Genomic DNA, 23,721 nt, shown 5'->3' with positions numbered 1-23,721 from the left:
GATGACTGGCTGCTGTACAGCAGGTCCTCCTTAATTGTCGAGCTACTGCTTTATATTGAGGTGAATTTTAAAAAACCTCCGGGCTTATTGTGTAATTCTGCTCCTGAAGCTTTCGTTTGTGCTGTCTCCGAAATGAGCTAATTTCCCTGGAGCAGCTCAATGTGCGATTTGCAGTAAGGGCCTGCAAGAGGCATCCTGTCTTGTATGTGTATAGGAAGAGTCCACAGTCCAGAGGGACGCACAGAGTGCTAAATCTGGATTTGCATGAAACGTGAGGCCTTTCTTTTAAATTGGTGAAAATAGAGAAAAAGGGTCAGCACGCCATTTCTGCTGCCATTTTTTTTACGGAGGTCCTACTGTCAACAAGTAAGTGACCCGTTGCTGGTGCACATGAAGAAATGACTTTCACGAGTTTTGTTTGGTTTGAATCGTTCACAAGGGAAACCGGAAACCCTTTCTCTGCTGCCAATGGCTGACACAGAGTGAGAGAACCAGGGCGTGACCCAGGGATGTCTCTCTCTCTCTTTTGTTTGAGGTGAAAACTGATGCAATTATGTAGCAGGTTATTGCTTCTGATCTCTGACATGACGATCTGTCGGGGGATTTCTCCTGACACCCCAGGGTCAATTCTCCCTCTTCATGACAGCAGCCGAGCTGGGGCTGATGTCACTGGCCTTGCGCGACTGGCATGTCGGTACACGAGTGCCGACACTGTCTGTGGCAATGGAGGAGCGTATTTCGTCCAGAGATCGCAGCCTGTCCACTATCCATCTCACACCTTCCTGGAGACCCGCCGTCACACTGCTCATCCGTCACAGCTCCAGATTAAGCCACTGCCGGGTTTCTGGATCCTTTGGACAATGAGGAATTGAACAGCGTAACTTGGAGACAGGATGACACATGGAAAGACACTGGGATTTTTTTTTATCAGCGTTTTTAAAGAACCATTTCTCATTGTGGTGTACACCACGTAATTCACCTGAAGAGGGCGCCATGGCCGAAACGTTGTGTTTTCTTTCTTCTTTATTTTCAGCATGGAATAAACCTTTACTTTTTCCTTTGCAGCCTACACATGCTGACGCAGCTACCCACCTGAACTACCATGTAATTCTACAGTTGATCTTAATTTAATAACACTTCTCAAAGAATAGCACCTAAAGAGCCAGGAATAGCAAGGTGTACAAGCAAAGCTGGTGCCGGGTGATGTACATTAGGGCACTGTACTCTGAATATCTACAGTAAGTCCCCATTTGCAATGTTAACCCCTAGGAAGGTAAGAAAAAGATACACAAATAATGTGTACAAATAATGCTACATGATTTTAAAATCATATATTTTGTTAGGAATTTTTAACTTTATTAAAAATCATTACATCTAAAACTTCAAATAGCCTCCCTCACCTGCTTTAAAAATGAATCGTTTTAATAAGGAATCTCTTTCATAATAAGGTTTATGATTAAATCTAAAGATTTAATAGACTGTGGTCATTTTAAAGCACTTTAAAGAAGATTCAGTCTGTACATCCTGATCCGATTGCATGTGCTCTAAAGCAGAGCCAGGGTGCGATTGTGTATTTATTGGGAACAGCTATTTCTTTACTTTTACCACCTGTTCCGAACATGCTTAGTAACAGTTCAGAAGTTTATTGTATTTTATTGAATCCTAATTTATTGCACAAGCACCTGATTCCCACCGCAGCAATGACAGAATTTTTTAATATGAGAGTAATAACTTAATTAATAAATCATTTAATATACAGTAGACTTGAGAGGAACCTGAAGCCATTTTGCTATTATGGTACTATCCAAGCATATAATTTCAGCTCTAACCTTCCTGTGCAAAGTGTTAACAGTCTTTATTATTATTTTCCCATTATAATAGATCGTATTAGTCGCTTCCATAGTTAATTAGTTGGCTAGCCAGGGGTAGTGTTGAAAATTTGAATAAAACAAGGCGAATTAGAAGTGAAGCCTTCAGCCTTTAAGGAAGCAAAAGTCAGAGATTAATCTGAATTGTTAAAAGGAACATTCTCACATAAATATTACAAAAGCATTAACCCTCAACCTTAAATCTTAATCTGTCTCTCTCTGAAATCTAAGAAAATATAATTTGTTTAAAGAAGGGCAAGACTTCTTATAATATTCTTATTTTTCATTTGAGACTGCTACAAGTAATGCCTCCAACTCCTATGAATAATAATAATAATAAATAATAATATCATACCTCTAGCACTATTAATTCCATTTTGAGGATTCATGTAATACCATTTTTTTTTTACAAATTATGGATTGTTGTTAGAATATACAGTATGGGCAGACATGGAACCCATCCCTGGAACCATTCTGGGAGGGCTGTGCAGGGAGAACTAATCTGTTTGTATTTCCCTCATAGACACAACTGTCTGTCACTGTCCTGGCCTCCCCCATTCTTAGCTCCTTGCTGTAACTCGTACAGTATGCCCTCTTGTATTTGGAAATGAAATAAATCAAGGGTAGATTTCCTCATTAAATAACATTTGATTAAATTAAATAATCACAGAAAAGAGAAGAAAATGCTGAAAGAGGTACTGTTTTCTATTAATACTTTCTCGTCCTACAGTTTCACAAAAGATAAACTCAGGTGGAAAAAGATTTTAGCCTAATCGCTATTACAGTATCTGCAGACGAGGCATGATGACTTATTAATGTGATAAATCATGTGAAAGGTCTTAATGATGTGCATTTGAAAATGCTTCGTGAAACAATTTATGAAGGATCTTTTCAACATATTATTCAGGACTATTTCTGTTCCATTCCTAGCCCGTCAGAGGCTGTTGCTGTATCGATAACTTCTATCTAGGTAGTTTTCACTCAAAACCATGAACTCCTTGTAATTATCATTTTTAACACCTTGTTTAGTAAAATTGATGTATTGCTGGAATTCAGCTTGATAAATAGGTCTAGAAGGACAGCTCTGATGCCGGGAGAGGGATGTCTTCTTTAATCACAGCAGAGGTGACTGTCACGCTGTGACAGAGCGTTGCCACGGCTGCCCTCTTACCTGTCTCCATCAGACGGAACGAGAGCCTGTTTGTGTAAAAAGATGGCATTTCTGCAGTCAGCTGGCAGCGCAGTTACTCAGGAGGAACCGAGGCAAAAACTTGATTGGCCCATCCATCACAATTCCAGGAGAAACCTCTGTGGAGTCCTGGGACGTTCCCTGAATCCCAAAAATCAAAGATGAAGCAATCAGGCAGAGATGAAAGACAACAGCCAAAGAAGTGTCATTTTTTGTGTTTTTAGGAAATTATGTGTGAAGCAAAGGATTCTGACTCCTGAAGGACCTGCCAGGGAGGTTTATTGAATTGTTCCATCATGCTGCTCCAGCCCTTATACAGCCCCCCTGCAGCCCCCTCGTACCCCTGCAGGACCAGGCGGCTAGGAGAGGAGCAGGCTCAGACTAGAGCACACTGGGTGCCTCTTGGAAACTCATTGAATTAACTATTTCTGCCAAGAGTGGGTGAAGCTCAAATCTGTCTTTTTTCAGTATTCAGATGAAAGTTTCAAGAGAAAGTCTGAAGAAAATGGTTCAGCAAAATGCTCTTTGCTCACACAGTGTTTTTTTTTTTGTTTTCCATACATACAGTATGCTGCCTTCGCGCATTTAAAACTTTTAAACTATCATAACAAGAAACATGAATTTTCAAATGCGTTAAATCAATAATACAATAATTGATTTTATTGCTAACATTTTTCAAATCCCGCATTGCTAAATTCCAAGCTAAATTCCCAGTCTAGTCCTGATTCCCTTTATGCAAACATGTCTTGCTTTGCTCGCTGCGTTAGGTCTGTCTAGCTCACGTGCCTGTCCTCTCCATCTCGGCCCATGGTTGTCTTATTTACAGTATGGCCTCTGAGACTGTCCTTGGGATCCTTGATGTCTTGTACTGTTCAGACATAAGATTTATCTCTGATGCCCCCTACCGCACTTCATCATTGTGACCTTTATTCTTTGATGGATTGGCCCTCTCCTCACACGAGATGAATGTTTCTCTGGTTTAAATTAAGTTCCAGATCTTTAATTGGGAAAACACCCGTCTTAACACATTATGCAGCTCTTCTGTACCATGCTGCACTTTGAGATGTAGTACTTCTATCGACCAATTGGACATCGGTTGCAAGTCACTTCAATTTGCTGCTGCTTGTGACTGGAACAAGCAGCAGGGTGATCTGAAACTGTCCACTTTTGTACCTGAGGGTGTTTTCAGTTCTGTGATTAAATCCTTCCTTTAACTATTGATCGTCCCTTTCTGTCTCTCGCTGCCTTGTCGTCTGTGCCGCACCGGTTTGTGAGCCTCTTTGTGAAGGTTGTCATTGTGCTGTAAATGTGAATTTATTCTCAACTGATGTACAGTATCTGATTAAATAAAGGGTCGTTGCAATTAACTCTTGGAAGAGCAGACTGTTATGTGGAGAAAACCTGTTTTTTAAAGTTGGTTCTCATGGCATCCAACCACTTAATTTGCAGGTCTTACGATATTTATCGCAGAACACATGTGAGGGTGTTTCAGCAGTTGACACTAAAGCTGTATTTATAGTGTAATGTTTTGACAGGCATTTATAATAATCTTGCTTATATGCATGACACATTGTCAGTCGGTTGGTGAACCATATGGTTTCTGAAAACCGCAAAGTATGTTTGATCATTTGAATCCAACCTCCCTCATTAGCAAAAAAGGACTATAATGCTGGCATGGGCCCATATGTGGTTTACACTGCAGTAATCTTACAGTATAAAGACTGGCCTCTGTGGTTATTACAGAATACTCCAGCTCTCAATCACCTTATTAATTAAAAAACATGTAATTATGAAATGTATTATCAATGCAAACTCTTGATTTCTCATATTACTCCTTTTGCTCATCTGCTTCTAAAGATCTTATACTATTCAAATACTGTATGTTACTAGGTACAGAGAAATACTGTATTTGCAGTCACATCCCCATCCAGCCCACAGAAAATAAAAAATGCCCACTTGTTTTAATTTTAAAGTGAAAATGTACAGCATCCCTGAAGAATATATCTACTGTACAGTATATATCTCAAAAGTATGAAACTACAGAGTGATAGAAACTACAGAGTTATATGTACAATACATGCAAATACAAAAACACTAGCCACACGGGTCCATTACAGAGAAACCACCATTTTATGTATGCTACACTTTTGTGTTTCTGTTATTGAATCTTCTGAATTGACGTTTATTGAAGTATTGTTTTGGCTGAAGAAAATTCTCAGGATGTACAGTAGCATTTTTCAGCAGTTGAAGTGCTAGCTGCTGATATTATATTTGCAAGGTTATATTTGTTTCTAATTGTGTGCTTTACGATCTGTGTACAAGTAGTTGCTTGTTTGTGGATTTGAGTGAAATGGAGATAGGAGCTCATAGCTTGGTGTTTAATTTATCCCAGCCTCTTACCTGACGTCTATCATTAAATTCAGATTCTTGTGCCACTTTTAAAGGACTTTCATGGTTCAAAACAACTTTTCATTCAGTTGAGTATGTTTCTGGTAAAAGCAGGTAAAAGCAAGCATAATGTTACAAATGGGGGGTTACGAAAATTGAGTATAAGCAGGCATTGGCTTAGTAAAAAACGAAAATAAATTATCATAACCCCTAACTTGTAAATGATCACTGCCATGAATACACCAGAGCAGCTGGTATTGTTAGAGGCATGTGAATTATTCGTTCTCTGGCTTTGCTTTGGAGAAAAGAGTAAGAACTGTATCACACTTGGTTAAATAAATATTTGTTTCCAATTACAATACACATGCTACAATACACACCACATAAACATACAATACACAAGTTTTTGTATGAACTTGAACTTGAACTTGAACTTTATTGCCATATGTAACCGGTACTGGTACAATGGAATTCTTACTTACAGAAAGTCTCTCGATTATAAAACAAGTGTAAAAAACAAAACAAAGTGCAAACAGTGCATCAAGACAATGTACAAACAAACAATAGACAATGTGCAAGTAAACATGCAGACAGTTTGAATGTAAACAATACAGACGTGTAAACAATGACTGGAGACGTACAATTAATAAATTACAATGAGGTAGACGGTGATGGTGTAGGTGTGGTCCGAGGGGGATGGCTAAATGTGTTCGCCAGTCTCACTGCTTGTGGATAGAAGCTATTGAAGAATCTAGTGGTAAGTGTCCGTATGCTCTTATATCTCCTGCCTGAGGGCAGTGGGGTGAAGAGCTCATGCCCGGGGTGGTGACTGTCCTCTGTGATGGCCAGAATTCTACCACGGCAGCGGTCCTCATAGAGCTGTTTAATCTCGGTGAGACCGCAGCCGATGATCTTCTGGGCCATATTGACCATTCTCTGCAGTGCCTTTCTTTCTCGCGAAGAGGTGTTGCCATACCACACGGTGATCCCGTTGGTGAGGACGCTCTCGATAGTGCAGCGGTAGAAGTTCACCAACACATGTATTGGCATCCCCCATCGCTTGAGGCACCTCAAGAAATAAAGGCGCTGCTGAGCCTTCTTCATGATAGAGTCAGTGTTCACAGTCCAGGTTAGATCTTTAGAGATGTGAATTCCCAAAAACCTAAAGCTGGTGACTGTTTCCACTTCCGTTCCATCAATACTGAGTGGGCTGTGAGTGTGTGGCCTGTGTCTCCGAAAGTCCACTATTAGCTCTTTCGTTTTCTTTATGTTCAAGTCCAGGTTATTGCTATGACACCACCTAAGCAGCTGTACAACTTCATCCCTGTAAGTGGACTCGTCATCATCACTGATCAGTCCTATTATAGTGGTGTCATCGGCAAACTTGATGATGCGGTTATTGCTGTGTCTTGCTGTGAAGTCGTGAGTAAATAGGGAGTACAACCTTGGACTCAGACAGCAGCCTTGTGGGGTTCCAGTGCTACTTCATGATCATCTGAAAAGACCCGATTGGAGCGAAGTACAGTATTTGAATCTTGCTAAGGGCATCATGCTATTCTGTAGCCTTTAGGGAACGTGCTGAGAAACGTTGCTCAGGGGCCCATACATGAAGTATGTATACAATATGTACAAACAAGATGTTTCAGAGGCCTATATCTAAACCACCAAGTACTTGACTCTTAAATGATACCTACAGAGGCCAAAGATGAGATAAGCTTCCTTCTAGACTAAATAGAATGCAACTTATGATTAGATCTCTCTCTCTCTCTAACCTGGATGCCACAAAATAAATGGGAGCCTGTCTTCTTATTCTAAAATGTATCCATAAGCAGGAGAGGCGGTATTAAACTGAGGGAAAGACGTTTCTCAGCACGTTCCCTAAAGGCTACAGAATAGCATGATGCCCTTAGCAAGATTCAAATACTGTACTTCGCTCCAATCGGGTCTTTTCAGATGATCATGAAGTAGGGACTGGCACAAGCTTCAAGTTCCCTCTCCTCTCTCTCTTGTGGTCTGACCTCATTTTTTCCTTCTCCTGATTTGGTGTCTTTCTAGACTGCTGGTTGACACTTAATCACTTACCCAGAACTTAATTAACTAAGGTAGACCAAGGTAAACAGACTCCCCTACACCTCAGCAAACATCCCCTGTACTTTGAAGCTGGAAATGTTTCCTCTGCCAGGTGTCACACACTTTATCTACTGTATAGTCTTAGACACCTCCATTGTCACCCACCTCAGCCTGTAACAATAACATACAAGACATTAATGGCATTGACTTTAGATAAGATCACTTTATTGGCCATATACAATTTCTTGCATTAGGAATTTGTCTTTTTGCAGACCCCAACCTGCTCTCCATGAGACACACAGACAGGGAGAGAAGCTGGGGGTCAGAGCACAGGGTCAGCCATTTATACGGCCCCCCTGGAGCAGGTGGGGTTAAGGGCCTTGCTCAGAGAGCCAACAGAGTAGGATTCCTCTGCTGGCTGCAGGATTTGAACCGGCAACCTTCCAGCTACAGGTGCAGATCCTTAGCCACAGTGCCACCACTCCACCCTTTATTTTTAAACACCATCTTATTTTTATTTTAAAAATATTTAGAGAAAATATAGTAGTATAGTATTTAAGAGAAAAGATCTAGCAACTGCACCTGGTTAGGCTAGCTATTTGGTGGAGTTTATGAACTGTTTTTTTTCCTTGACTCAGTGCCTATGGTGTAGGTGAGACCGTAACCTTAGATCATCCAGCAAGTGCTATGTGCCGTGGCCTTGCTAACTGTCAGTAAGTGCACACTTCAAATCACCCATGCAGCCTTTTAAAAGCCATTCCTTGACAACGGCCATGTATATGATACATAGACCTTTGGCGATTGTCTGCACAGCAACTAGGCAATTGTAAATTGATACATAATTCAAAATGTCAGGCAGAATAGTCCAACATGCACGTTGCAAACCTTTAACAGTTCCTTAAGAGAATGTTTTGATGGTATCCCTCTCCTATGTACTGTGCTAACGTATATCAGGGGTGCATTTATATTTACTGATCACCCATTTTGCATTTAAAAGCTACAGGATCAGCAAAGTGGACCCCAGACTTGGTTCTAGAGATTCCTATTTCCACTACATCAAGATTTTATGACTGCCTTTTATTGGTGGTAAAGATCACCTTCAAATTTAATAATTAAGATAATCATTTGCTCCATTAAGTAATTGAGATCTGTGCTTGCATGAAAAGCAGGAATATCTGTCCAGGGCTGGGAACCAGGTATTCTTCAAACTGGAGAATTCGGGATCAGTGCAGCAACAAAATATTCCTTCATTTCTCATTTTCCTAAATTGCTGTCTTGTTCATTAGAGTGTGGTGTGTGGGAAAAAATGAGCTGCTCATCCTGACATCAAATTGAGTGCTACTACACGGCAGTACTGTATGTTTAAACTCCAGCAATCCATCTAATTTTTTTATTATTTGTCTTTCTTTAACTTTTGACAAAAAAGAACCATCTGACAGCTTGCCAAACAGATCAGGACACTTTGAGTCAAGGAAACAATCTTCTGAGACATCGCCGTAAAGAGATACAAACATTTCCATCATAGCGTTAATTAAAGGGCTTTTTATTGAAAGCTGTGACTCTGACAAGTATTAAGTCTTCAGGAGATATCGAAGTTGACTCTTTCCAGACAAGCAATGAATGAAGGGTGTGCTGTGCAATTCAGTGAGCACCTGTTCGTCTGCAGTTAAGTACTGTATACATACTCAAAAACAGCACTGCCTGTTTATGAAGCTGTGAATAGGGATATACAACGCAGTGACAAGGGTGAGGACTTTGCTAGTGACTGCCTAAAATAATACACGCTTTGTGCAGAATTATGTTCTGCCTTCTTTCTTAAATGGTCTATAAAATAAATACAGGTATGGGTTTATTCCATTCTGGAAAGAGAAGAAAAGAACTACAGTACAACATTTCAGCTGTGGAGTCTTCTTAGGGCATGTTGTGCGTGGGTTTCGGTTTTCTACACACCTGATGAAGGCTCCACAGCCGAAATGTTGTGTTTCTTTTCTTCTCTCTCACTTGTTCCTCTGCAGCCTACGCATGATGACGCAGCTCCCTACTTAAATATAGGTTTTTAATGATTCAAGGCCCCTCAGGACAATTTTGGATCACTCAGATGACATCTTGTACCTCCAGCAACCTTGTTTACTGTATCTCTTGCAGTAAATGCCCAGCCATCTACATTGGGGAAACAGGAAGGAGACTGGGAGACCGCTTCAGGGAACATGTCAGGGCTGTCAAGATTAAAGATTTCTCCAAGTCCACAGTTTCTCATTTCACCTCTGATAGCCATGGTCACACTGATCTCTCCATCTGCATTCTCAAAGTTGGGTTTCTTAACCCCTATAGTGAAAGAAATCAGAAACTAAAACTATCCAGAGAATTGGTTTACACCTTCCCCATTCTCTCAACGACAAACTTGTTTTCTTCTCTCCTCACCTCTCTTGACCTCGCGCCACCTGAGTGGCCTCTCTGGCTCTGCCCTGCTCCCACCTCCTCCTCTCTCCTGGCTTGTGTTTTCACATGCCATATTATCTTTGCTGTCTGCCCTATCTTTCTTACACCTGAAGGAGGTCCCACAGCCAAAACGTTGTGTTTTCTTTCTTCCCTTTTCACTAGGGAATAGACCTATCACTTGTTTCTTTAATTATCTTTTCTTTGCGATCACTTCTGGCGGGACAGACAGCGTGTGACTCAGGGGAAAGGAGACAGAGGGCCATGTGGAGATGGCACACTCACCAGTGGCTATTAACTTCACAACGACTTAGTGTATAATCCCCTGAATAACCAAGAACCGACCGTGTAGTCTGGATTTGCTGAGATATTCTGGGTCTCATCCCACTGGATTTCTCTCGCCTCATCCTGTTAGATCCCAGCTGCTGAACCTCTTGTGTGCAGTGGGTGTTGTAATAACACACAAGCTTTCCAGAATCCATTTTTTCCCTTTTTCATTCCTACCAGCAGCATGAAATCATTAACTTCAGTCTGAATGCATTTACAAACTGGAACGGCACATTAGAGCCAATTTCTAATCTCTGTATAGCACAAGCATCTACAAGGCGGTTTTATGGACTGGATTAAACTGTGTCCTCCTGTGATTGAAACACGTGTCCTCCTTCAGGAAAAGGGCAGAATGTTTTAAGGTTCTATCATCTTGGTGGTCTATCAGCAGAAGAACATGATGTACCGAAGATCACGAACTACAAGGAATTAGTACAGTATCTGCTAGTTCTGCATTGCTACTGCATCACCTCATTATACTGTATCTAGTACGGTTTGTGGCATTCAGGTAAAAATAGATAAATTCAGAAAGCTGTGAACTGTGAACTCTGCTGTAATAGTCTCCATTTTAATTTCTACTCAGTTTTTTCAGTGTGGAACTGCCAGTAAATCCCTGTTTATTAAAACTGAAGTCCTTTGTATATTTGTTCTACATCCTGTGGGAAGAGAATTTGAAAGAAGTTTGTTTGTATTTGTAGAAGTGGGCTCTCTCAACCTCCTCACATAAAGCAGTCTTCTCTGGTAATGCAGTCAAACAGTTTGGTGCCTGGACTTTATTTGACACTACATAAAATCTGCAAGACAAACACTTTTACAAACAAAAAACGAACACTAAGCTCCTTAGGGAGTCATGACTGAAACTTGGTGTAGATTTGTGATTTGTCTAACTACACTGATTTCTCTACCATTAATCCCAAAACTTTCCTTTTAAGAAAAGGAATCTGACCTAAAACGGGTGATGTTTCACCTGAAACTCAGAGCCTCCCAAGTCCACAGACTGGCTGTTGCTGACTTGTGGTGTCTCGGTCCTTTGGTGGGAGAAAGCACTATCGCTGTCTACTCTACTGTGTGCATGTCTGTCACAGGTTTTATAACCGTGCTCATCTCAATCGCTCACAAGTGAGAGAGCCTGAAGGAATTTCCTTGGGCACTTGCATTGCACTTAAATGAGGAACTTGACAGCTGCTTCTTTTTCCCTGGAACTGTGACACCTCAGCTCCCTCTGGTGGTTCAGTCATGGGAAATGCACCTCGAACCTGCTGCGCACTGATGTTGCCGGGCCTTGCTCAGACAGGTTCATCTGGCACAACATTAGTGTTTGGTTTGGCCCCAGTGTCTAGCAGACTGAATTCTCGAGTATCTGCCTGTAATTTTCTCCTTCCTTTTCTCCTTCAGTTCTAACAAGCTTTCCTGTCCCAGCCGGGGAGAGGCAGCCCCACAGCGCAATGCTGCCGCCACCATGCTTGACTGTGGGGGTGGTGCTGACTGCAAAATTTGTGAAGCTTGTTTAGACCAGAACAATTAGGTCTCATCTGACCACTTCACCTTTTGCCCTGTATTTGAAGGATCACCCTGGTGCTTTGTTGCAAACTCCAAGGGGGACATGAGTTGGGCTTGTGCACTGCGTACTGGTCAGCTTTGTGGAGTGATGGGTTGTGACAGTGGTTGATGGATGCGATCTTGGCCCTTGCTCTCTGCAGGTACAGTATGAGAGGCTCTCTGTCGGTAGCGCTGTGTCTCCACAGCACAGACTGTAACTCCAGGTGATGCCGGGGGCGCATGCAAATAAACTAACATGGAAAATCACCTGTAGATAATGTTGAACTATTAATTAGTAATTACACATTAATTGGGCTTTTCTTTCAGTTTCCTTTCCAAATTGTGATATCGAAGGTTTGTTTCCCTCTGTGTAACTGATTGCATTAACCTGCATTTCAGTAGGTTTTTCAGCAGATTTTTCAAGTATCTCTTTATTGCTTAGCTTCTCTATTTCTTCAGCTGAAGGTAATGAAAAGAAATTTAAAATGTGTTTAGCATGTAAAACTTATTTTCGGTGCTTGAGTGTTTGCTTTTCCACTGGAGTGTACAAGGCACACAAATGTGTTTCATAAATTATCTTTTACCTACTGTACACATATTCCAACAAGTGAGTAAATATGACTAATTCGCTTTTCTTCTAATAAAAACCACCACGGCTATGTGGAAAAAAATAGGTCAGAACTGAAGGAAGTAGATGGCTTCATTCTTGAAACGGTGATGGCAAGTCTCTCCCATTTTTTAGAGCATTTTCTGGAACAAATCTGTCCAAATACTCAACCAGTTCCTTATCAGAAGAAGACATTCAATCATTTACGCCTAAAATATATTTCAAATTAGCGGAAAGTACAGTATATTCTGTGACAGTCCACTCAATAACAGTGGAGTCATGGAAAGGGCACACGTATATTGAATTTCTAAGTGTTACTGATGTGGAAAGGGATCATTCTTATTGGCTAAAGCTCTGGGTGTCCCCTGGGTTGAACCATGACACAGCTGAGCCTTGTGCAATATGAAGATGGGTGTCAAGGAAGTTTTTTAAGTGTATTTGCTTTATTTTAAAACATTTGCAAATATTTCAACCAACACATTGACTTAATGGATACTATAACTTTACCACTTAAGCAGGCACCAATTGAAATTCAAATGCACTTACAGTTTAAAGAAAAACTGTTTTGTGGAAAGTCCACGCAAAAAAAATATTTTTTGTTTTTCTTTTTTATGGACTGTCATCACAGAACACACCGCGCTTTAATATAACAGACAGCAATTATACTGTAACAAAGAGGAAACATTAATGATAACAACAGTTAATTCAGAGGAAATGTTCTATAGAAAGACATCCGCTTTTAGACAAGAAACATTGCTCTTTGCATCTTTGTAAAAAAAATAATTTATTCTAAAAGGGGGAAAAAATCTGACCAACGTACAGTATTGAGTGCCTTCATGGACAAATGCTGCTGTTTTCTGTTCATCGGCAGTCTGATACATAAATATTACAATGAGAATGAGCTCAATTATTGATCAACATCCTTTGTGCTACATTTTTCCGGCAAAGGAAAGGTCTTCGTGAAAAGATCCTCTATCAATATCTCTGCAGTGAAAGGCCTGGAAGGACACTGACCGCTGGACTCCTTGCTTCCGGGGCCAGAAGCAGGGGCATCGTGGTCACGAGTAAATACCCCACTGCAGCTCACTGCTGCTGCACGGGGCCTTGTTTGCCTCCGGTACAATAGAGGTCTGTGGGAGGACTGATACAGAGCTTGCTGGTGGTGCTACTGTATCTGTGCTCCCGGGCGAATGAAATGGGGCTGAAAGCGCAAAAATGGGATTTCACCTTCCAAGGAGGCTCCCTTCCGTTCCTGCTGCTCCTCTGCGGTGCAGGTGGAAGGCTCGGGGACTGCAGACTGATCCAGAGGCGGATTTTCCCACGCTGCTGTGCCTGCTTGCCATCTCCCTTCACGAGGGCATGTTCACACGCCAGGGTGATCCCGCGGCCACGCCGCGCCCGGCTCTGCAGACGTTTTACGGTGCCATTTCTTCTTGCATTTCCAGAATGAAAACATAAAGAGAAACCAGTGGCGTCGAGCATGATATCTTGTGCATTGTGGGTTTATCTATTATCTAAAATCTTAACAGCTTGAGGGTTCCAGATGCTTTCATTGGATAATAGATCCCATTCCAAGCAGCCAGTGTAGCTCCAGGCAAGCATGTGGGTTGACTGAACTGTCGGCCGGGCAGGATCTAGAGGTGTCTCCCATCATCCGTGGCGCAGAGCAGGCTATGCTTTAATGACACTGCTTCGCCCAGCACCATGTAACCTCAATTACGAGGGATCTGGAGTGCAAGGGTTTTCAGAGCTCACGATGTTCAATACATGTGTCTCCTTTGTTGCCTGGGTGCCTGGCAATGTCATACCAATGTCAGGGGATGTGTGTGCTGGTCAGTGTGTTGTGGTGTGGTTATGTGTGTGCTGGTCAGATTGTTGTGGCCAGGGGATGTGTGTGCTGGTCAGTGTGTTGTGGCCAGGGGACATGTGTGCTGGTCAGTGTGTTGTGGCCAGGGGATGTGTGTGCTGGTCAGTGTGTTGTGGTGTGGGGATGTGTGTGTTGGTCAGTGTGTTGTGGTGTGGGGATGTGTGTGTGCTGGTCAGTGTGTTGTGGTGTGGGGATGTGTGTGCTGGTCAGTGTGTTGTGGTCTGGGGATGTGTGTGTTGGTCAGTGTGTTGTGGTGTGGGGATGTGTGTGTTGGTCAGTGTGTTGTGGCCAGGGGATGTGTGTGTGCTGGTCAGTGTGTTGTGGCCAGGGGATGTGTGTGCTGGTCAGTGTGTTGTGGTGTGGGGACATGTGTGTTGGTCAGTGTGTTGTGGCCTGGGGACATGTGTGTTGGTCAGTATGTTGTGGTGTGGGGACATGTGTGTTGGTCAGTGTGTTGTGGCCAGGGGATGTGTGTGTGTTGGTCAGTGTGTTGTGGCCTGGGGATGTGTGTGTGTTGGTCAGTGTGTTGTGGCCAGGGGATGTGTGTGCTGGTCAGTGTGTTGTGGTCTGGGGATGTGTGTGCTGGTCAGTGTGTTGTGGTGTGGGGATGTGTGTGCTGGTCAGTGTGTTGTGGCCAGGGGATGTGTGTGTGTTGGTCAGTGTGTTGTGGTGTGGGGATGTGTGTGTTGGTCAGTGTGTTGTGGTGTGGGGATGTGTGTGTTGGTCAGTGTGTTGTGGCCAGGGGATGTGTGTGCTGGTCAGTGTGTTGTGGTGTGGGGATGTGTGTGTGTTGGTCAGTGTGTTGTGGTGTGGGGATGTGTGTGCTGGTCAGTGTGTTGTGGTGTGGGGATGTGTGTGTTGGTCAGTGTGTTGTGGTGTGGGGATGTGTGTGCTGGTCAGTGTGTTGTGGTGTGGGGACATGTGTGTTGGTCAGTGTTTTGTGGTCTGGGGATGTGTGTGTGTTGGTCAGTGTGTTGTGGTCTGGGGATGTGTGTGCTGGTCAGTGTGTTGTGGTGTTGGGATGTGTGTGCTGGTCAGTGTGTTGTGGTGTGGGGATGTGTGTGCTGGTCAGTGTGTTGTGGTGTGGGGATGTGTGTGCTGGTCAGTGTGTTGTGGTGTTGGGATGTGTGTGCTGGTCAGTGTGTTGTGGTCTGGGGATGTGTGTGCTGGTCAGTGTGTTGTGGTGTGGGGATGTGTGTGTGTTGGTCAGTGTGTTGTGGTGTGGGGATGTGTGTGCTGGTCAGTGTGTTGTGGTCTGGGGATGTGTGTGCTGGTCAGTGTGTTGTGGTGTGGGGATGTGTGTGCTGGTCAGTGTGTTGTGGTGTGGGGATGTGTGTGCTGGTCAGTGTGTTGTGGCCAGGGGATGTGTGTGCTGGTCAGTGTGTTGTGGCCAGGGGATGTGTGTGTTGGTCAGTGTGTTGTGGTGTGGGGATGTGTGTGCTGGTCAGTGTGTTGTGGTGTGGGGATGTGTGTGTTGGTCAGTGTGTTGTGGTGTGGGGATGTGTGTGTGCTGGTCAGTGTGTTGTGGTGTGGGGATGTGTGTGCTGGTCAGTGTGTTGTGGCCAGGGGATGTGTGTGTTGGTCAGTGTGTTGTGGTGTGGGGATGTGTGTGCTGGTCAGTGTGTTGTGGTGTGGGGATGTGTGTGCTGGTCAGTGTGTTGTGGTGTGGGGATGTGTGTGTTGGTCAGTGTGTTGTGGTGTGGGGATGTGTGTGCTGGTCAGTGTGTTGTGGTGTGGGGATGTGTGTTGGTCAGTGTGTTGTGGTCTGGGGATGTGTGTGCTGGTCAGTGTGTTGTGGTGTGGGGATGTGTGTGCTGGTCAGTGTGTTGTGGTGTGGGGATGTGTGTGCTGGTCAGTGTGTTGTGGTGTGGGGATGTGTGTGCTGGTCAGTGTGTTGTGGTCTGGGGATGTGTGTGCTGGTCAGTGTGTTGTGGTCTGGGGATGTGTGTGTTGGTCAGTGTGTTGTGGCCAGGGGACATGTGTGCTGGTCAGTGTGTTGTGGCCAGGGGATGTGTGTGCTGGTCAGTGTGTTGTGGTGTGGGGATGTGTGTGCTGGTCAGTGTGTTGTGGTGTGGGGATGTGTGTGCTGGTCAGTGTGTTGTGGTGTTGGGATGTGTGTGCTGGTCAGTGTGTTGTGGTGTGGGGATGTGTGTGTTGGTCAGTGTGTTGTGGTGTGGGGATGTGTGTGTTGGTCAGTGTGTTGTGGTGTGGGGATGTGTGTGCTGGTCAGTGTGTTGTGGTGTTGGGATGTGTGTGCTGGTCAGTGTGTTGTGGTGTGGGGATGTGTGTGCTGGTCAGTGTGTTGTGGTGTGGGGATGTGTGTGCTGGTCAGTGTGTTGTGGTGTGGGGATGTGTATGCTGGTCAGTGTGTTGTGGTGTGGGGATGTGTGTGCTGGTCAGTGTGTTGTGGTCTGGGGATGTGTGTGTGTTGGTCAGTGTGTTGTGGTGTGGGGATGTGTGTGCTGGTCAGTGTGTTGTGGTCTGGGGATGTGTGTGTGTTGGTCAGTGTGTTGTGGTCTGGGGATGTGTGTGCTGGTCAGTGTGTTGTGGTGTGGGGATGTGTGTGTTGGTCAGTGTGTTGTGGTGTGGGGATGTGTGTGCTGGTCAGTGTGTTGTGGTGTGGGGATGTGTGTGCTGGTCAGTGTGTTGTGGTGTGGGGATGTGTGTGCTGGTCAGTGTGTTGTGGTGTGGGGATGTGTGTGTTGGTCAGTGTGTTGTGGCCAGGGGATGTGTGTGCTGGTCAGTGTGTTGTGGTGTTGGGATGTGTGTGCTGGTCAGTGTGTTGTGGTGTGGGGATGTGTGTGCTGGTCAGTGTGTTGTGGTGTGGGGATGTGTGTGCTGGTCAGTGTGTTGTGGTGTGGGGATGTGTGTGTTGGTCAGTGTGTTGTGGTGTGGGGATGTGTGTGTTGGTCAGTGTGTTGTGGTGTGGGGATGTGTGTGTTGGTCAGTGTGTTGTGGTGTTGGGATGTGTGTGTTGGTCAGTGTGTTGTGGTGTGGGGATGTGTGTGCTGGTCAGTGTGTTGTGGTGTGGGGATGTGTGTGTTGGTCAGTGTGTTGTGGTGTGGGGATGTGTGTGTGTTGGTCAGTGTGTTGTGGCCAGGGGATGTGTGTGCTGGTCAGTGTGTTGTGGTCTGGGGATGTGTGTGCTGGTCAGTGTGTTGTGGTCTGGGGATGTGTGTGCTGGTCAGTGTGTTGTGGTGTTGGGATGTGTGTGCTGGTCAGTGTGTTGTGGTGTGGGGATGTGTGTGTTGGTCAGTGTGTTGTGGTGTGGGGATGTGTGTGCTGGTCAGTGTGTTGTGGTCTGGGGACGTGTGTGTTGGTCAGTGTGTTGTGGTGTGGGGATGTGTGTGCTGGTCAGTGTGTTGTGGTGTTGGGATGTGTGTGCTGGTCAGTGTGTTGTGGTGTGGGGATGTGTGTGTTGGTCAGTGTGTTGTGGTGTGGGGATGTGTGTGCTGGTCAGTGTGTTGTGGTGTTGGGATGTGTGTGCTGGTCAGTGTGTTGTGGTCTGGGGATGTGTGTGCTGGTCAGTGTGTTGTGGTGTGGGGATGTGTGTGCTGGTCAGTGTGTTGTGGTGTGGGGATGTGTGTGCTGGTCAGTGTGTTGTGGTGTGGGGATGTGTGTGCTGGTCAGTGTGTTGTGGTGTTGGGATGTGTGTGCTGGTCAGTGTGTTGTGGTGTGGGGATGTGTGTGCTGGTCAGTGTGTTGTGGTGTGGGGATGTGTGTGTTGGTCAGTGTGTTGTGGTGTGGGGATGTGTGTGCTGGTCAGTGTGTTGTGGTGTTGGGATGTGTGTGCTGGTCAGTGTGTTGTGGTGTGGGGATGTGTGTGCTGGTCAGTGTGTTGTGGTGTGGGGATGTGTGTGCTGGTCAGTGTGTTGTGGTGTGGGGATGTGTGTGCTGGTCAGTGTGTTGTGGTGTGGGGATGTGTGTGCTGGTCAGTGTGTTGTGGTGTTGGGATGTGTGTGCTGGTCAGTGTGTTGTGGTGTGGGGATGTGTGTGCTGGTCAGTGTGTTGTGGTGTGGGGATGTGTGTGCTGGTCAGTGTGTTGTGGTGTTGGGATGTGTGTGCTGGTCAGTGTGTTGTGGTGTGGGGATGTGTGTGCTGGTCAGTGTGTTGTGGTGTGGGGATGTGTGTGCTGGTCAGTGTGTTGTGGTGTGGGGATGTGTGTGCTGGTCAGTGTGTTGTGGTGTGGGGATGTGTGTGCTGGTCAGTGTGTTGTGGTGTTGGGATGTGTGTGCTGGTCAGTGTGTTGTGGTGTGGGGATGTGTGTGCTGGTCAGTGTGTTGTGGTGTTGGGATGTGTGTGCTGGTCAGTGTGTTGTGGTGTGGGGATGTGTGTGCTGGTCAGTGTGTTGTGGTGTTGGGATGTGTGTGCTGGTCAGTGTGTTGTGGTGTGGGGATGTGTGTGCTGGTCAGTGTGTTGTGGTGTGGGGATGTGTGTGCTGGTCAGTGTGTTGTGGTGTGGGGATGTGTGTGCTGGTCAGTGTGTTGTGGTGTGGGGATGTGTGTGCTGGTCAGTGTGTTGTGGTGTTGGGATGTGTGTGCTGGTCAGTGTGTTGTGGTCTGGGGATGTGTGTGCTGGTCAGTGTGTTGTGGTGTTGGGATGTGTGTGCTGGTCAGTGTGTTGTGGTGTGGGGATGTGTGTGTTGGTCAGTGTGTTGTGGTGTGGGGATGTGTGTGCTGGTCAGTGTGTTGTGGTCTGGGGACGTGTGTGTTGGTCAGTGTGTTGTGGTGTGGGGATGTGTGTGCTGGTCAGTGTGTTGTGGTGTTGGGATGTGTGTGCTGGTCAGTGTGTTGTGGTGTGGGGATGTGTGTGTTGGTCAGTGTGTTGTGGTGTGGGGATGTGTGTGCTGGTCAGTGTGTTGTGGTGTTGGGATGTGTGTGCTGGTCAGTGTGTTGTGGTCTGGGGATGTGTGTGCTGGTCAGTGTGTTGTGGTGTGGGGATGTGTGTGCTGGTCAGTGTGTTGTGGTGTGGGGATGTGTGTGCTGGTCAGTGTGTTGTGGTGTGGGGATGTGTGTGCTGGTCAGTGTGTTGTGGTGTGGGGATGTGTGTGCTGGTCAGTGTGTTGTGGTGTGGGGATGTGTGTGCTGGTCAGTGTGTTGTGGTGTGGGGATGTGTGTGCTGGTCAGTGTGTTGTGGTGTGGGGATGTGTGTGCTGGTCAGTGTGTTGTGGTGTTGGGATGTGTGTGTTGGTCAGTGTGTTGTGGTCTGGGGATGTGTGTGCTGGTCAGTGTGTTGTGGTGTGGGGATGTGTGTGCTGGTCAGTGTGTTGTGGTCTGGGGACGTGTGTGTTGGTCACACAGGCATGCAGGCGCTGCCCCCCCCTCTACCTGCCCTGAGCACTGAGGAGCCCCCCAGCCCTGCCTGCATGAGGAGTGAGCTGCACACCCAGCCCCATCAGCAGGGGTGGAGAGGAGCTCCTGTCAGTGTCTGTCTCCAGACCCTGCGCTCTGCTTTAAACAGAATCGGTAATAAACCACATCATGAGAGGCCCCAGCACAACAAAGGCCTGATGAAGCGCTCCTGCAAATTGCAGGAGATATCGCATAAGGCTTCAAACGCAAGCCTATATAATACGTGAAACTGGCACCACATGTACAGTACACGCGTAATAACATTCTTAGAATAATGATGAAAAAGCTTAATATACCAATGGAGGGCAATGAAGGCAGGCAATTAGTTAAACAAGAAGAGGCATAAGTGACTGGGTGATTTGCTTTGTTGAGAAGGAGGTGTCTGCTGTGAATTAGTATGCACTACTTCATCACAGAGCTAAGCTTCTCCTAGGGAGACCTCTGCTGTCAATAAATACTGGATGCCTTCAGTCTGCCGTTCCTCCAGGCCCTTAATATACACAAATATATTCTCTGTGAAACCTCCAGGTACTTCAGCATGTCCGGGAAAGAAGGCAACTAAGATTTAAAGCCTGAAGTACATACACAGAATGACAGGTTCTGCAGGAGGGCAGCAAATACAGAAGCAGATACGGTAGCCTCAGTGGTGGAAGCTGGGGGAGCGCTGTAAAGCTATAAAGTTCGAACAGACGAGGGGAAATGAGATATTATGATCATACGCTGTGTGGAAAATCATAGGTTAAGTTCCCATGATTGCATCTCCCAATGATGAAAATGAAATTTTTTTTTATCTCAGTTACTGTGATAAACAGACAGAGGCCATGGCATACTTACTGTAGATTTTTAGAAGGCTTTTGGTAAATGTCCGTGCACAACAGTACTTCTCAAGTTACAGCGATAGGCACTCAAGGCGATGCATGTACAGTACATGGATTAAGAAGTGGTTAACGTACTGTACACACCCCAGTACAACGGAAGGGTGAAGGGTGAAGGGTAATTAGTGTCCAGTGGGATCCACAGCATTTCTTAATTTCTATCAGTGCTTTATAGTGTGGTGTAGTTGGTAAGCTAGTCACGTTCGGAGATGATAAGGAGCACTTGCACAAACCGTAGAAGCAACAAAGTAAATTCAAAAGAAATTAGAACAAATCGGAGACTGGGCAAACACCTGGCAGATGACATTTAATTCAAACAAGCGTTAAACAATGTCGGAAAGCAGTAATAAGGCATATAAAAAAGTCATAAGATCAGAATGCTATGATGTACAGATAAAAGCGTAGAACTTAAGGGATGTTGTGCAAGACTTGTGCAGTGCACTAGTAAGAAAGACCTTGTTTAGTGTATCATGTGAAATTTTTGTCGCCAAGATGCAAGAAAGATACACTTGTTCACCCAAAAGGATTCTGGAACAAGATGCACAGCCAGGTTGTTGAAACTGAAACCCTGACTTTTTTAAAGAAATGGTTGCATGAGGTCCTTGGATCAATTAGGCACTAAACACCAAATGAGCTAAATGGGATTTACAGCCTCCTTTCATCTGTAGCCTTTCTTATGTTATTATATATCCTTACTCAGATAAACACAAAGGAAGACTTAAACAATAATGCATTATGAATGATGCAGATAAAGAGAAAAATGAAGAGCCTGTTGAAGAGCCACAGTGCTGTGGTAGATACCTTGAGAAGTGTCCTTTTGTATAAAACTGCAGTCGTGTTTTGCTGCAGCTCCTCTGTCCTGCTGGAAGCCAGTCTGCACGAAGTTGTACCTGCCTGTTGACTTCATTGTTACATCATTAGCTCATCCAGTATTTTTTTTTTAATATCACTTGGCTGTTTCTCCCGAGAGGCAGAAAAAGCCACTCAGCTGGATGAAGATATTGTCATGCTCCTGAGGGAGAGAGCAGGTGGGAAACAGAGAAGGGAAGGAAATGAATTGCACCTGGCGAAACTCGGGACACAAGTGGAATAAAAGTGTAGGCATTGGTGCCAACTATCAGAAATATAGGCGGATAAAAGGTCAAGTGTTATACACTGTAAGCAAAACTACTCTTTGTTTAAAGAACAGCAGAAACAGCAGAAGCCAGTTGTGTGTGCCTGTCCTCCAGCTCCTAAGACTGTCCCAGCCCCGGTTTTGCTGGGTTAAACCTGTCCCTCGTGTCGAACGTTTGCACAGGCTGAATTCTCTGGGTCACACTGACAGAGCGACACAGCCTCACTCTGCACACCCCAACCACAAAGACAGATCCTCTGAGCATCCCGTAGTAATTCGGAGTGCTGTTCCTGTCCCGGCGGCGAATTTCACATTACTGTCTTCCGACTGAACACATTAGCATTCATAGCATCTGATACTCTGTAACTCCAGTGTAATCTGATTACCATCGGAACTTTGCAATATGACTTTGAAAACAATGTATGTGCCAAAATCCTCCTGGTCTTCCCTACAGACTGTTTTAATTCACAGGTAATACAGGACGCAAGCGAGGGAGAGATCCATTGCCTTTGTCTTTTAAGGATTGGTTCATGTTTCCTTTTTAATATAAAAATTTAATTGTGGGCTATACAGTACGGGGGCATTAACTCCCAGGGTTGGAAAGAAACGATAGCGGATATGAAAAGCAAGCACTGCTCATTTCTCAATCTCTTATCTTGTTGATCTCGTTTTCCACAGACAAAGTCTTCTTGTTCAACTAAATTATTTTATTTAAATGAATTATTAAACAATAAGTCTGAAATCTGTTGAAATGAAAAGGGCAGTCTTTTTATTTCTCATTTCACATGTGTATATTCTACACTGTTCCCAGAGGACAAAATGTCCAAAAATAGGGCTATAAATAAGAAATCAGTGGCCTTTTCTGTCGTGCTGCATTACACAGGCTTGATGTATGTTTCTGCAGCCTTATTACTCACTCTGTTCAAATCAATGCTCTAATCTTTTCCCTCAATGATTGATTTCTGTGCTTCTTAACTTACATTGTACGTGATTTAATAAATACTAGAGTTGTGCCATTAAAAATCTTGCAGTGTAATGTAAAAACCCTCCTGCTGGTGACTGGGTGTCAGAAGTGCTCCCTGCACTGCTCGTGCCCGCGGGCTGGAGGGAGGGGGTCAGCTGCAGCAGGGGCCTGCTGACCGCGCGAGGGAAACGTCTCCTCCCGTGTCCGAGTCCTCCACTGCAGCTCCACGGGAAGGAGATTGAGAAACTCAAAGCAGGAGAAACCGGGAGATTTTCTGTGAGAAACTATTCCGAATTGGTCTGATGGGTTGGTTCTTGGTTTTCCAAGCTGCATTTTTATTTGAAACCCAACAGAAAACCAGCAGGCTCTGAACAGTTTACTGCGTTGTCTACGCTATTAAAGTATCATCCTTGTCTTTATACAACACACACTCTGCCCTTATAAACTGTACCAATCAAACACTCAAAATTTAGATTTTTTTTCAAGAAGGTTACTTTTCATTAAACCCACTGAACCCACTGGAGCTCAGCAGTGTGAGCCTGACCAGTACTTGGATGGGAGACTTCTGGGAAAAACTAAGGCTGCTGCTGGAAGAGGTGTTAGTGGGGCCAGCAGGGGGTGCTCACCCTGCGGTCTGTGTGGGTCCTAATGCCCCAGTATAGTGACGGGGACACTATACTGTAAAAAGGTGCCTTCCTTCTGAAGAGACATAAAACCAAAGCCCGATTCTCTGTAGTCTTTAAAAATCTCAGGGCGTTTCTCAAAAAGAGTAGGGGTGTTACTGGCCAAATTTCCCCCTGGCCTTACCAATCATGGCCTCCTTATAATCCACATCTCTGACCAGGCTTCATCACTCTCTTCTCCTCCCCACTGAGAGCTGATGTGGGGAGTGTACTGGTGCACTATGGCTGCCATCCCATCATCCAGGTGGGGCTGCACACTGCTGGTGGTGGAGGGGAGTCCCCATTACCTGTAAAGCGCTTTGAGTGGAGTGTCCAGAAAAGTGCTTTATAAGTGAAAGCAATTATTATTATTATTATTATTATTATTATTATTAAAAGCAATGAAAAAAGCAAAATACAAAAGCCACAATTTCTGTTTGGTACTCTGTGTCTACACCAGAGTT

The 23,721-nt window shown here is 44.9% G+C and overlaps 1 protein-coding gene across 9 annotated transcripts in view; it reads left to right on the top strand.

The window, feature by feature from the left end:
- The window catches only part of naaladl2 (N-acetylated alpha-linked acidic dipeptidase like 2), a 298,711-nt gene that overhangs the window by 257,690 nt on the left and 17,300 nt on the right, over window positions 1–23,721 (top strand). The window contains exon 15 of one of the 9 annotated variants that reach the window (XR_015930769.1): window positions 22,663–22,871. The exons of 7 other annotated variants lie outside the window; for them this stretch is intronic. Coding sequence is in view for 1 of the 2 variants with exons in the window: in XM_088621769.1 (XP_088477895.1) it covers window positions 22,663–22,770 (108 nt within the window). In the remaining variant the exon portion in view is untranslated. Of the gene's footprint in view, window positions 1–22,662; window positions 23,709–23,721 lie in introns of those variants that run through there. One more of the 9 variants, XM_088621769.1, reaches the window with a different exon arrangement.

Source organism: Lepisosteus platostomus, chromosome 2, assembly GCF_059453375.1.
Source record: "Lepisosteus platostomus isolate fLepPlt1 chromosome 2, fLepPlt1.hap1, whole genome shotgun sequence".
NCBI lineage: Eukaryota > Metazoa > Chordata > Actinopteri > Semionotiformes > Lepisosteidae > Lepisosteus > Lepisosteus platostomus.
This window is presented reverse-complemented; position numbering and strand designations above follow the sequence as displayed.